Genomic DNA, 16120 nt, shown 5'->3' on the forward strand with positions numbered 1-16120 from the left:
TGAACAGTGATGGGAAGATATTAGTAGAAAAAGAGAGATTACAGATTTTAGTTAAGTGTGGAATGAGCACAGGAGACAGAGCTTTACTGATTTGTGAGGGTATAGGATCAAGAGGAGAGGTAGTAGAGTAGGATGATGAGAAGAGTGTAGATACTTCATCTTCATTAGTGGGGTCAAATGATGAGAACGTGCCACTGGGTTCAGGTAGGGAATTGAACAAGACCCTGGCTGAGGAAGTGCATACCATTTCATTTTGGATATTATCAATCTTGTTCTTGAAATAGGAAGCAAGATCTTGTGCACTGATAGTAGCAGGTGGGTTGGGTGACGGAGGGGTAAGAAGTGATTTTAATGTATTAAAAATTTGCTTGGGGTTAGAGGTTTGGGCAGAGATAACAGATTGGAAATATGTCTGTTTGGCATTATCCAGTGCATTACGATAAGAGTGGTAGATTGTCTTATATGTGAGGAAGTCACTTGAAGTATGAGACTTTCGCCACTGACGTCCTACTTTACGTGAGTTTTTGTAGGTGTCTTGTGAATTTAGAATGCCACGGTTGACGTCTAAGTCTACACGGAATGGTTCAAATGTGATACAGCAGTCACAGATGAAGTGAAATTAGAAATATGTAAGAGTGATTGTTGGTGGAGGTGGATAGTTGTTCAAAATTAATAACATTAATATCTCTGCGGGTTTGAGGAGGTTTGATTGATTTTCTTGGCATTGAGGTTGACGTAATGGAGGAGAGTGTACAGGTGATAAGGTTATGATCTGAGAGAGGGAAAGGAGAATTAGTGAAATCAGAGACTGATCATAGTCTGGCAGTGGCCATCTTGATGAGTAGAGGAGTCAATCCATTGGGAGAGTCCAAGAGAGGATGTTAAGGAGAGAAGTTTGGATGTATGAGGTGATTGTGGACTGTCAATGGGGATATTGAAATCACCCATAATATTGATGGCAATGTCAGAGGATAGGAAGTGAGGGAGCCAGGCAGAAAAATGTTCCAGAAATTTATTGGGTGGTCAAGGAGGACGATAGATAGCAGCAATGCGCAGAGAGAAAGGAGTGAAAGTCCTAATAGAATGTACTTCAAATGATGTAAATGTAAGGTATGGTACCTGTGGAATAACTGTGTATGTAAAAGATTGGGACAGTAGTATTCCTACTCCACCTCCTTTACTATAACCAGGCCTGCAGGTGTGTGCATTATGCTGCATTTATGCTGCATTAATTCCTCTAGATATAGTGAAATATTTCCATTGTCCTAAAGTACACATTAAATATCTCTTGTAACTTGTGTCTCAAGATCCATAGTGCAGAATAACCAAGGTATGCTGATGCTGTACAAATGGATTTCCTTTCTAACATTTTTGTTTTAAAATGGGAGATATGCAGGGCGAGCTATTGTCTACTCCATAAAAATTATACAATTTGCTTTTCATTGAACTCTAACGATTGCCTTTGTTTTAGATAATGTCACATAGGGCAAATATTACTCAGATAATAGAAGTGAAATAATTGTTTTTTTTCTTTCCTTTTTCCCCTGATAATTATCTTGAATGGTCATTTCTAGATCAAACATAATTATTGATATAACTTTGCTCCATAGAGGTTAGATTAATATATAAAAAAAAGGACAGATTACCTTTGTATTTGCATGAATTGGGCTATATACTAAACTCTCATTTTAATTGCAGAACTTATAATATTCACACAGTACTTTGACAAAAATGTATCCGAATTTGCTTTTTCATGCTGACGACATTTTTTTTAGTTGATATTTCCTTTAAATGGCGTTTTTACTACTGTCAGAAAATTTGCTTTATTTAGTGCTTTATCCTAATGAATATTTACTGACAATGAGTGGCTGCAGGCTTTGGGGCTGATGCAGGGTTGAATGCAAATTGTGTAGTAATTGTTCCCATGTTGCTTGCACAGAACTGAGGGTCTGATTGCGACCGATTGTTGTATTCTGCGCGTGCATCGCAGTGTGCGAACACTCCACTGCGATCGGGTCTGTGATCGCGGTGATTGCACAGACCCATCGCAGAGTGATTGATGGGAAGTTACAGTTTGGGGGGTGACAAAACGCAGGCGTGCCAGTGCGTTTGAACGCCATTACAGAAGCGTATATAAATTAGCCACCACCATGCCATACGCAGCTTGTGTAGTCACTGCGTGCAATGAGGTTAGCAATTCCTAAGTAAGGCCAGAGCTTGTGCAAGTGTGCGTGAGGCTGCGATGTTACCGATGGTTTTGCAGTCTTGCTAAGTATTACGGATGTGTGTATGGTAAGGTGGGCGTCCTTATGTGCGATGGCATAGCGATCTCAGGATTAGCATATCTTTGCAGTGAGATCGCTATTGCAATCCGTACTGAATCAGGCCCTAAATGCGGATATTCACTAATATATGCCGTTTATATGCATATCTGCAGACAAACTGTCCATATCCATACTTTTGATTTGATATCCGTCCTCATTATCAGTGTGTACTTACACCAGCCCTATCCCGGGTGCAAAAGATCCATCTGCAACCGGCGTATTTACTCACATGCACAACTCTGCATTGCCAGCAATTCTATAGACACGCTCTCATTGAACATACCAACGTGAGAACGCCCTGTTACCAGTTACATCCTATCAGCCTCAATTGTAGAAACATTTGGTTTGTGTAGACTCTGCATCATCCGTAGTTGCATATGCTTGGATCCGCAGCACAGGCCTGTTTAGAGAGGATGGGGCAGTCTCTGTCCGGGGCCCTCTCCTCTCTACCCGGCGGCTGGCAGCGTGCTGAGCCTTACAGTAGACTCTGGACACAATGTAGACTCTAGCTCTGTGCACAGCTCACTGGGCAAATAGCGCGGCATCCATTTTCTCGGCAACTTCCATACTCCGCATGCGCAAAATGCCGGGAGACTGGCCACCGTGCCATTTTGCAGGTGTTTTGTACAGCACTTCTAACGCGGGCGCGGAACTCCGGAGAGGTAAGTATTGAATAAATGGGTGGAGGGTGTGCGGTGTGGGTCCATGTGCACTGCACACCCTGCACCCATTATAGATTCGCCCTTATCCAGAGCATGTGGAGAACGAGAATAATCAAATGTACTCAAGGCTCCTCATGTTATATAGCTTTGTAAAAGAAAGAACAAATTATTTTAATTGGTATAATTCCCCTGTAAGATGTCAAATCTCATTGCTTAAGAAGAACCTCTTAAAGTATCTCTAAAACAACAGCAACAATAACAAAAAAACAGTGCTGGTAAACAATGAGTTACTTTGTTTTGGGTGGTGGGGGATGCAAGTAACTGCAGCATAATTTTTTTTATTCCACAATCTTATAGTGTGAAATTATTGTGTACATATATAGATCTGGATGAGAGTACATGGTTTAGATTGTGTTGTAAGAACAAATAGCAATAGTAAGGGAAGGAATGTGTTGGAATGGGTTTTGCATGAGATGAAACCCTGCAGGAAAAATGAAGGCAATTTAGTGCTGGGCTGCATTTTTTTATTTGAATCCATATATAGCTAGCTGCCTTAGCAGCAGTATCAGCTCAGCCTGTAGTTTAAAGTCACATTGCTGTGTGACAATTAGTTCTGAGAACGTTCTCGTGGAATGGTGATAGCTTAACACGGATGACAATATGACCTATGACAGCTCGCTCCTGAATTCTGATTAGCAGAGCACAGTGTGCACTAAAGCCCTGGAGAAATTCTTGCACAATAAAACAAAGCACCTTTTATGTATCTCTTTGAGGTTGAAGCAAAGCTAATTGACAAATTGGATAGCCTAATGTCTGAAGGAAGAGGTGACGAAACCTACCGGGAGCTCTTCAACAGTATGTAAGTAATATTAAAAATATTATTCACGAAGCATCTCATAGACAAATGTGCCATTATTACACTTAAAAGTAAAATGTGTGACTCGCCTATGCTAATGCCACTACATGTATCGCTTCGTATATACCATCTGCTAAGTAGTAATGTATTATTAAAAGAAAGAGCTGCTCATGTGTGGGTGGTGTGTTGGCATGTTGCATTTTCTGGGGAAGGTAAAAAAAAAGGTAATAGGCAGATGCTTCATTAAATGCTTTTCTGTCTTGGTTTAAATAGCCAAGAAAAAAATGCTGTTTGTCATCTCTCAGCCTTCTGTGTGAGTGTTACTAATGATTTGTTGTTTTCAGCAGTGTTGTACTGTATAATCAGGACTGCATGTGTAATATTTACTATATGTACTTTAAATCAAGCCCAAGATATCTTTTTAAGTTTCAAATGAATGTTTTTGTAAACATATGGGTGAGAGAATGTTCCCTGTTATTCCAGTGTAGGCATGTGAAATGAGAAGCTGTGATTCTGATTACTGGTGATTACCAGATTAGAAAAGACATATACAGTATTTCAAGGTTCTTGTCCTAAAGTGTTAATCTCACCTGTAACTGAATTTGTAAATTAGTACTTTGATCCACAATCATCTCAGAGCACCACGTTGAATGAGATTTTAGACTTTTTAACAATGTGAAGTTCTGTGCCTGTAAATAAAGATTGCCTGTATGTAGATTAACTAACAGTGTTTATATCTCTGGTAATACAATACTGTTTCTGAGAGGGGAATGACAGTGCTAAGTGACTTAGGGGTCTATTTACTAAGCAGTGTTAGGAGAAGGGAAAAGTGATAAGGTGCCAGCCAATCAGCTCCTAACTGCCATCTCACAGGCTGTGTTTAAAAAATGACAGTTGGGAGCTGATTGGCTGGCACTTTTCACTCTTCACTTTTCACTTCTCCTAACACTGCTTAGTAAATAGACCCCTTAGGGACTTATGGTGGGTACACACTATACAGATATATCTGCAGATGATGGTGGTTATTCGTACACACTGAACAACCATCATTTGTGTCTGCCCGCAGGTCTCGGCGTCCAGGGGGCGTGTCCCATCCCCCTCCTCTGTGTGTACAGGCAGTCTGCCGACCCGCCCGTACACACCTGCCGATGGACAGATAGGTCTGCAGACCTATCTGTCCATTGGCTGTGCAGCACAGCCAATGCGATATATCGGTGAACTCCAACGTTCACCGACATATCGCGAGTACACACTGCCCGACGGGCAGCAGATACATTGACCGACCAATTGATCGGTCAGTGTGTACCCAGCTTTATTCAGATCTGCATGCAAATGCCAATGTTTACACAGATAAAGCGATTGTTAGCCATTGTGATTGGTTTGTGATTACGCTCACACAGAGGTCTCACTCGTAATGTGAGTGAGAGGAAGTAAGCTTTTTGGATGCGTAACAGGGGGGTGGTAAAAACGCAGGCGTGTCTGACCATTTAAATGCTGTTTCTTGGGTGTGCATAAATTACCCATTGCGATCTCCTTTGCAGAATGAGAGCTCTCTGCGTGTTATGAGAGCTGCAGTGTTTGCGGCTGGTCAGACTTGATTTACAAATATTCTGCTGTTTCCAAATGTGACAAATGTATGTTGTACAGTACAGTAGAAAAAGATGGGATACTTTCAATATCCCGGCAGTAGGGATTCTGATGGTCAGAATGCCGGCACCAGAATTCTGACACCTGTCAGAATCCTGGCGCCGGCATCGCGACCATCGGATCCCGAAAGTAAGGAGCGGGGTTAGGTTAGACAAATGGGGAAAGGTTAGGGTTATGCACTAAGGGGGGAGAGTTAGGTTTAGGGTACGAGGAGAGGGAGGTTAGGTTTAGGCACGAGGGGGGAGGTTAGGTTTAGATACCAAGGGGGAGGGTTAGGATACCAACCAACAGGTATCTGTATCCTAACCCTGTCGGGATTTTGAACGCCGGGATCCTGAACGCCGGCATCCCATACCCATCCCGAAAAAGACATGTTATGAATTTGGAAAAATGAGTTGCTTACTACAACATTATTGCAGACAGGAAACACTATTAAATATCCATAATAATAATTCACACATGTAGCAAATGTCTAATTTATGATTTTATCATACTTCATTTGCACTATAGAAGCATATGCCCAAATATGACAGGCTCAGACGATTCCGGAAACATAGCCACTACATTTAAGGTGAAAAGCACTTGTTTTTGCCTTTAAAACAAATTTCCGCTTTAAATCTAGCAGCTATATCGCCAAATATGCGTCTAGACCAGCAAATTGGAGCCAATTACATTTGGACCATAGTTTCCATTTTCATGGAATGTGTTTTGTACCAATTATAGTATCGTACTCTAGCCAATACACTCACATCTTAAGGTATCCTAGGTGTGGAGATTTCCTATTAAAAGTTTGATAGCTTGCAGTGTGCTTCACTGACATTACACAGCCAGTTGGGAACAGTAGGACATGGACCAATGTTGAGGAATGGGAATGAGCGCCACAATTCTAGTGGTCCTTGTTGAAGTTCATCAACGTTGCTCACTGTTAGAATATTTGTATGATTGTTTTGTTTCCATGTATGTATATCATTAGAATAAGTTTTTTTTTTTATGACACTCTGTCATTGGCTGAGAGATGTTAAACACTGTTCTGCGGTACTCAGCAGAGGTTTGCGTCGGGTGGTCCTCAGGAGCAGTCAGCTATTTCAATAGGGTTTTCCTGTCAGACATGGATTACCTTGATCCCATATGGATTATGTTGGATCAAGACTGGATAAAGATGTCCGGTATTTATTTTAGTTGCAGCTTTTATCCAAAAGGAATTTTTTATTGGAACATGAACAGTTAAAAGATTATAGGTGCATACTTTTTTTTTTTTTTTATTAACTATTAATAGGACACGATTTGTTATTTTTATGGGGTAATCATATTTATTTCAGATCAATGGCATTAACATACAGTATGAATAAGAGGTGTATAGTTGATTCCTGACTTTGGCTATTAATAATGAGAGATTGACTGACCTCCAGATGTTTTATAGATTGCTTCAATAAACTATAATTACAGTACGCAAACTACTAAAAGTTAGTGTTGGCAAACAGCTTCATATATATTGTTATGAGGCTCAAAATTCATACTGTGAAAGTTGTTGACGTGTTGATGATGTATTTGAGGGGTTGACATATGGCATGAATCATCTGTGATGTGTTCCTGTAGAGAAGCCCAGAACATTTATCATACCAATTTCCCAGCATTTTTTTCTATGGGCAACTTTATACTTCACTAGCGTACAGTTATAAGAAAACCACTACCTGAGTAAAGTTATTTTATTTTATGCTTGTTGATCTAATACACTCTGCAGAAAAAACTACTGTGCAGTATGGCACTGTGGTACACAGACCATTTAGTAGAACATGTATCGATCAAGCTGGCGACACAAAGTTCAGCTATCTGTGCCATGTCATTATGTGTAGTTCAGCTATCTGTGCCATGTCATTATGTGTAGTTCAGCTATCTGTGCCATGTCATTATGTGTAGTTCAGCTATCTGTGCCATGTCATTATGTGTAGTTCAGCTATCTGTGCCATGTCATTGTGTGTAGTTCAGCTATCTGTGCCATGTCATTGTGTTGAACATCTAAAACCAATACTCATGATCAGTGTATTAAATGAAATCAGCAGGGCTAACTATTAGGCTGTACAAAGGGCAGTTCAGTTGTTACAACTATAGCTGCTGCTAAACAGTAATGAGAAAAAGGTGAAATGTATTGCACTGGAAATAAACAGAAGTTAGAATATATAGCCTATTTGGCAATTGGTCCCAGAAATTCTGCAGTATCAAATATTAATATGTATAGAAATGGTAAAAAATAAAAGTAATAAATTATTATTATTATTTTTTTGCAAAGATAAATGATCCACTTGGATTGTCTAGTTTTATAAATGTATTTTGCAAATGTATTCCACTTTAATAAAACGTGTAATTTTTTTTTTTTTTATTAAGTCAAATTTATATTTTTTTTAAACCGACATTTTCTATTAAACACACAACTGCATAAATATTCATTTTGTGGATAATCTTAACATTATTTTTTATCAATGCTTCCTGGATTAGAATTCCTCTGTTTGGGCCCTATCCTAGGTAAGATATGTTTACAGATGAACAGACACTTAGGCATATTAAGAAGGTTAAATACAGATGCATAGTCAAATGCAGCTGGATAGGTATAACAATAAAAAAAAACTTGACATGGTAGTCAATTAAATTTGTGGATATTATAATGTGTTTACTTGAAAAATTGGATGACAGCAATTAAATGCCTAAACTTTGCACAGTAGCTATACAGAGAATATCCTCTTTGTGGCAACCACAAACTTTCTCGAAAATTAGCTCATTAAGTTACAAAGTATTCAACTAGCATAGCAGACTAGTTTAACTTGCAGTTTTATGCATATGTCTAAATATGCTGATATAGGCCTCATTTAGAATTGCATGTAAATGCATTTGTACTACATAAAGATGCATGTTGGTGGTATGCGATATCGTCTGGTTGACGTGCAGTACAGTCGATCGGACGATACCCCATACGACCGTGGGAGCGTGCATATTGGCTGTACACACTGAGCGATGCGGCCGATATGTCGTTACGATTCGGACGGAAATTACATATCGTGCCGACATCGTCTCAGTGTGTACCCAGCTTAACAGGCAATGGCGACTTGAGGGAGACTGCAATATCAGTTGTAGTGTTATAAATACATTCATTGTTCAAATACTTCTATAATCATAGTGGGTTAATGTTCTAACATGATTTTCATTACTAATGTTATAGGATTCATTTTCTACCTGTCGGCAAGTTGAACACTATAAAAGGCTTAAATATAATGTATAATTAACTGCTTTTGAGAGTTCAAAAGGTAAACCTGCTGAAAGGTGGAAAATTAAACCTATAACATCAGTAACGAAAATCATTTAAGAATACTAACTCACTATGATTATATAAAAAATTAATGTATTTATAACACTATAATTTACATTTACTTGGGCTTAGTTTATTAAATGTTCTTGATTGACCTTGACACTGAGTGAGCATACCTTGGGGACCTGATGTTCATGATTACTGCCTGACCATCACGCTGATGACTGCCGCCAGTATGCACTTCCAATTCATTTTCGCACATGCGCAGCAGCAGTGATGCAACTTCTAGGGGCTGCATAGCCTGCAGCTCCAAGAAGCAATGCAATGCCAGTGATTACCACAGTGTGTGCTTCCCTTTGGAAGCTCCTACAGCTAATCACACTCTGGACTGGCAGTCCCAGGAGGAGAAGTTTCCTCTCCCTGGGACTGCTAGGTCTGTGCAAGATTGGGAATATCAAGCCACCTGAGACGGCTAGGTCTGTGCGAGATTGGGAAGATCAAGCCAGTGCACATCACCTCCAGCTCCTCCTCATTTAGGGGCGGGGCGGTCTCTACAGCTGCAGTATCTGCAGATTCCGGTACAGTCTCCTGCTGTTCCCTGCTCTACTAGTGAGCAACAATCATACTTACTGATGATAATGGAGGATAAAAACAGATGTGGAAACACAAGTTCAAGTGCTTATACACAAAATGTAATCAACAACTCAAAATCAGACGCATAGAGTGCAGAAAATGCTCTTAGTGCCAGAGGGCACTGTATCTTGAATTGTAGCATCGCCTGTTTAGACGCATGTGTCCTCATACACTATGGCCACAATCATGCCAAACAGTCCTTCTTAGCATGCCAGGTCCCGTGTGACTTAATTCACCAAGTGTCTTTTTCATGCGAATGTGCGTCTTAGTTGTAATGCAATAAAACCGCTTCACGAGACAACATTGGATTAAATTGATATGCACTTGTATTTATGCAATTGAGTCTAAATCTGTATATGAAGTGCTACGATGTAGCAGACATGGCTTTTTTTAAATTGAAGTTCCTTTTCAGTATTGAGGCTAGTGGGTATATTTACTAAAGAGAGTGAGAGTTTTTAGAAATGGAGATGTTGCCCATAGCAACCAATGAGATTCTACTTAACATTTAACTAGCACCTTTTAGAAGATAATAGCTAGAATATAATTGGTTGCTGTGGGCAATATCTCCATTTCTAAAAACTCTCACTTCAGTAAATATACCCCTAAGTGTATGACGACACATCTGTATGTAAACTAAGAAACATGCAAATCTTGTCAATCTAATATTTTAATTGTAATTGCAAAAGTCAATGGAAAACCTGGCATGTAGTATTTGCACTCAGCATATTTTTGTCTGTGTTTTGATTTACAAAAATATATTATAAAAATGTAGCTCATGCTGAAGTTTCTCTGTACTGACAAAATAATTCTTTTTCAGCTTATTAAAGAAAATTGAGCGAGAGACATGGAGAGAAAGTGGTGTGTCGTTAATTGCCACTGTAACAAGACTGATGGAGAGGTTGCTGGACTACAGGTAAGGTTTCTGTGAACACTTCTCTTATGATGATGAGAAAGAGGAGAGAATAAATAAGTGACAATGTTACCACAAGGTGCCAATGAATGGGAAAACTAAGGATAAATGTTGGTTTACTACAAGATTCAAGCTTACTTTTTTATTTCTCATATGCCTTTCTTATGGGACCTTCTGCATTTGTGTGGGAAGTACTAGAGCTGTATAGAATTGTCACTTATAACATACAGCAGAGCAGAATGGATTGATCTTATCAACAATGGTACTAGTGATTGAAACCTCAACAGATATAGCTCGCACATTCCTTTTTTCCAACATCGCTGCATGATTGATGCTATCAATTCCTTTGCTGAATTTAAAATAATTTTTTCTTCATAATTTTTGTTCAGCTAGATATCATACTGTAAGTAGTGATTTATAGCATTATACCCCCACTCATGCCCAAAATTAGTTGGATGCATAAGCATTTTCTGCAATTTCCAGGAGGGAGCAGTGACTTTTAGAGCATGCAGGTGATGCTGTGTTCTTTGCTATTTTAGGAAAGCACTTACTGATGGCAAAAAGACTCCATAAACATCTTTAATATATTTTCACAGTATAGTCGGAAGGTTCTAGTCCAATCTGTACCATTATAGGTTTGCAGTTTTATTCTTGTATCTTTAGCAATTCAAATTCATCCATTAGTATATATGTCTGTTAACTAAGTAATGATTCAGAAATCTTCTGGGCTTTACATTGTGCCATGTATTCATTAAAATGGTTATCCATTTGTTCTTAATACCATTTTCCTCTTTAATTTCAGAGACTGCATGAAGATGGGTGAAGTGGATGGGAAGAAGATTGGGTGCACCGTTAGTCTACTGGTATGATGTATATTCTTAGTTTACGACATGCATCTTACACTGATGTTTAAATAGAGGTGTTTCTCATTCTGTTCTTCTTGTTATTTAATTCTCCTTTAAAACTGACACCGTGGCTGTAATACAAATCTATTCAGTGTAATGATGTGAAATAAGTGTTTCTCTCAGGTAAGGGAATAGCTTAAACTCATCTAGTTTGTCCTTCTAAACCCAGGTAATTACTTGTGAGCAGTATTTTGAAAGACTGAAGATCTTTATTATTCAAACAATATGATGTTACAAACCAGACTGGGCAAAAAGGCTAAGATGGGAACTTGTCTGAAATAATGAGATGCCGTTGCAGCAGCTGTAGTGGCAATAGCAAGAACTGACATCTGAGAGAGGCTTGTTACATTAAGCTATCAAGCAGCACTGACTATAAATCCTGTGGGGCCTAGTTTAAAGGTACAGCAGTTCAGTCTGTCATTACTAAATACCAGCATCCAAATCATTACAATACATTGTTCAGTATTTATATTAAATAAATAGAGGTACACTTGACAACCAGCAATTATCTGGTCGAATGACCATAACATCTGCAGTAGATGATAGAAAAATTGATATAATTGTGGGAGAGCTCGCAGGTAACTGTTGCTAGAATAACCAACAATTTATACTGTGTAGGGATGAATATATCATAATCTACAGATGTGTCCTCATACATTGTGGCTGAAGTCACGCCAAATAGCCCCTCTTGGCGTACCAGGTCCCATGCGACTCTGCTAGCGCCGATCATCTTACTTGCCCAAAAATGATGCGGCTAGGACACACCTGGAGACTGCACTGATTCATTTCATATGCAACGTTTGTAAATTTGTGAGCAACGGATTCTAAAGTGCTATGATGCAGTGGCCACAGGCTTTTGTCCACGCCAAGGTCCGTTGTGCTTCATTTATAGACTCAGTCACACACAGATATACAAATGTCTCATATCAAATTAATCAGTACAGTCTCTTGGTGCGTATTTGTCGCATTTTCGGGTGAAAAAGAAGCTCTGCACAAGCAGTCTCACAGGAAGCGGCTGCTCACTAACGTCAGGCTTGTCAGTCTCACGCTACCTGGCCGTTAAGGCTAGATGTACTGTATGAGGACAGATCTGAAGTGTTTACACAATACTTTGAAAGCTTTTACAACCTATTATGCAAGATAAACCTCTCAGGAGCACCAAAACAAGAAATGTCAGATTGCAATATGCTAAAAAAAGAAACCTAAATAGGCAGAATTCTGGAATAAATGGGGAGATGTATTAAGCCCCTATAGAGTGGACAAGTAGAGAATTTACCCATAGTAACAAAGCAGCTTATAACTAGCATTTACCAAGTACATTGTAAAAAATGATAGAAGCATAGGTGGTGTTGTGCCTACTGTCCCGGCACGACACCACCTACCCACAGCACCACACCTCCCCCCCGTAGCCACCCATTTATAGCACACAGATGGTCCGGCGGCAGCCGAGGACGCATTCACACTGAATCACGTCATCGTGGCCCTGCTGCTCAATGCCGGGTATATCGGCATTGTGTAGCGGGGCTGGGTCTGCGATGAAGCGATTGTGCAGTCATGCCCCCCGCTTCACCCCCAATCACTCATCACGCCCCTCACCACATTCACCGCAGTGCCGATCTGGATGCCAGATTCTAGCTGGTTGCTATGGGCAACTTCTCCACTTTTTGGAAGGCATGATACATTTCCCCCAAAGTGTTTTGGACTGATGAGACAAAGATTAACTTATGCATAGTTATTTTAAAGTGACGCATGGAGGAGGACATTCATGACAGCCTCACACTTATCTTTATCGACAACATTGCTAATGAACAAAATAATAAAACTACTTCAGAGATACTGTATACAGAAACATTTTGTCTGCTCTGTACAAGAAAATGTATCCAGATTAATTTTGTACATGTGCTTCCAATTATGAATGCATTTTTTGTTGAAGTCGGTAAGCTCCCTAACACAGTGGTCAGGGAACAGGGGTAAATTACCCCACATGGGGTAAAAATTAAATTCCTGGGGGTAATGGATGGACAGCCTGGCATGCATATGAATCATTCTATAATATAGAATGATTCATATGCATGCCCGGCTGTGCCGCAGGGAGGCTCTAAGCTGGGCGCCTGCTGAGATGTTATTTCCAACGGGCGCCCGGCTCCTTCCCTGCAGCGCCGCGTTAGCCGGAGGGTGGAGTTATCTTCTGAACTCCAGCTTCCGGCTCTCTTCATGCGCCCTATGGGAGAGACGTCATGACATCTCTCCCATAGTTCCGAGGAGCAGCCAGGCGGACAGGACGGCGGCGGATGCAGGAGCCGCGATTAAGGTACGTGGGTTTTTTTTTTACTACAGGGGCATTATATGGGGGCACTACTACATGGACATAACTATGGGGGCACTACTATATGATTTCCTTCCTTTCAAATCAAGGGGGTAACGTCGGCGTATCTAAATATATTTTGGGGTAAAAGGTAAAAAAGTTCCCTGACCCCTGCCATAACAGATGGTGGTTGGAAACTGCTTTACTGCAGTAGCTTGGCAAAGCAACTCAAAAGAAGAAACCAAGTTGGAGAAGGTCATGACGGCGGAGGAGTGGTGCAAACATTGTAGGGAAAGCATAGTTTGCCAAACTTCTTAATTTTATAATTATTTTATTAATGTTCATTTATTCCAGTGCTTATGTTAATGTAAATAGTGTGATGGAACACACACATTGCAAATATTCTAAAATATTAGGTGATTCATGCACATAAATAGCTGGAAATACAATTTGACATTATAGATTCTTGAGCATAGAACAAAATAGCATTTTTGGGGCTGAGGACACTATATAAAGGTCCTCACACTCTATAACATTTCATTCCATATTATAGAATCTCACATCAAACAGAGGTATCATACATTATTATGTAAATACATGCTGAATTCCACCTTTATATAATATTAGGAAAAAAAATTAAAGAAGAGGGTCAAAGTATTCAGGCACAGTTGTTTCTATATAAAAGGTTTGCTTTAAATAAAGTAATTTTTAATATTTGTTATCTGTGGTGTCTCTACTATATAAAGTAAGGTCCAAACATTGTAATGTATTTCTTATTTCACAAAAACTTGAAACATACTTTTGTCATGGTGTTGGTCAATGCCGTAGCTAGCACTCCCGGCGCCCGGTGCAGGCCACGCCCCCTCTCCATGACGTCACATGGTGACGCTCCAGGCGGCACTGCTGCAGAGATTCTGGCAGCAGGGTACCGCTATAGGCACCCTCCTAGCCAGATGCAGGAGCTGTGGTGGGTGAGCGACGGTGCCGCCCACAGAACGCTGAGCTCTGTGCAGCTGCACCGCTCGAACACCACTAGTTACAGCCCTGGTATTGGTAGTTATGACGATGTTTTATAAAAGTTCAGCATGTAGTAAAAACAGAAAAGACATTTGTGAATATGATGTCAGCATTCACATACATTGATATTTTTCTTATACAACGACAGTTTAATTTGCTGTAAACATATGCTAAATTAATAAACTGTTTAACAGGCATGTACTAATTTTCCTTGATTGAAGTGTAAGAAAATAATATGTAGCCAAATATGTTTAGGATATAATTAAATGCAAACTGTTTCCCTTCAGAATTTTTATAAAACAGAACTCAACAAAGAAGAAATGTATATAAGATATATCCACAAACTGTATGATCTGCACATGAAAGCACAAAATTTCACAGGTAATCAATTGTATATAATATATATGTATGACATATTGAGCTTTGAATTATGTTATAATATAATCTGTGATTGTTATATATTCAGTTCAAGAATCATGTAATAGGGGGGTTTCCAAGATGTTTGTAAATTTCTCATCGGTCACACAAATATTTCTCTATTGTATGTATATTTGTTTTTATAGTATTTTTTTTTTTTAATTGCATTTGTAATTGGGAGTTGCACAATATCTACATTGTTGTTTTCAAGTTGTTTGCTTTTTGCACAATGTTGTTTATTTAAAGATGCTACAAATAAGACTAGACTATGTGCTCTGTAAAATAAAAAGGTGTAAAAATGAGGTATTATTTTTATCCTCTTATATTTGGCTTGAAAAGTGAGTGGTTCGTATGTATACCGTGTTAATAGTAAAGTGTTTCTTAATATTCCTTTGTCCTCTGCAGAGGCTGCTTACACCCTCCTGTTGTATGATGAGTTACTGGAATGGTCTGACCGTCCACTTAGAGAATTTCTCAGCTACCCAATGCAAACAGAATGGCAGAGAAAAGAGTACCTTCATATGACCATTATCCAGAATTTTGATCGAGGGAAAGTAAGTAGGCAGCTTAACTTACTACTGTATATTGTCTTTTGTTTTGCACTTAGTATTTGAGATTTTTTTTTATCCCCATTGGTCTAAATGCTTTCAATATCTAATTAGAAAAGAACAGGATTCTACACACATGCAGTGGTGAGTTCTTGGGGGCTGATTCAATTAGCCGCAAGTCCGTACTCTGTGATGGCAGGTTACAGTAACGTACAGTTTGCTGGATTTTCTCCAGAATCTTGTGCAGTTAAATTAGAAGTGTCAAATCGAGGGCATCATTACTTTGTTGTGACAGATAAGATAGCAGGATAGTGTAGAAGGCAATTAGTGGTAATAAGCAAAGTATTAAAAGGCTGTTAATAGGTGTCAAATGGTTGATTTTTATATCTTCTATTAGCCAGTGATGGTATTTCAGCACATAAGTGTTTACAGTATTTTGGGGAACATATTATGGAGGCATAGTGGTGGGAGGAAGGGGGCAGCGGCGTCACTTGGGTGACACCAATGGCGACTGGGAGGACTTCTTTTGCGCGCAGAAGGCGCTAGCATGCCATGCCCCTTTATGTGTGCCGATCATGGGGATGTGACCGCATGTCAC

The 16120-nt window shown here is 39.5% G+C and overlaps 1 protein-coding gene across 1 annotated transcript in view; it reads left to right on the forward strand.

Moving 5' to 3' along the window:
• DOCK4 (dedicator of cytokinesis 4) overlaps positions 1–16120 on the forward strand; it is a 422657-nt gene that overhangs the window by 345012 nt on the left and 61525 nt on the right. The window contains exons 32-37 of the mRNA XM_088457720.1: positions 3760–3845; positions 7983–8009; positions 10238–10333; positions 11133–11193; positions 14845–14938; positions 15380–15528. Coding sequence (XP_088313846.1) covers positions 3760–3845; positions 7983–8009; positions 10238–10333; positions 11133–11193; positions 14845–14938; positions 15380–15528 — 513 coding nt within the window. The remainder of the gene's footprint in view (positions 1–3759; positions 3846–7982; positions 8010–10237; positions 10334–11132; positions 11194–14844; positions 14939–15379; positions 15529–16120) is intronic.

This window comes from Taudactylus pleione, unplaced genomic scaffold (genome assembly GCF_031769625.1).
Source record: "Taudactylus pleione unplaced genomic scaffold, aTauple2 ptg000041l, whole genome shotgun sequence".
NCBI lineage: Eukaryota > Metazoa > Chordata > Amphibia > Anura > Myobatrachidae > Taudactylus > Taudactylus pleione.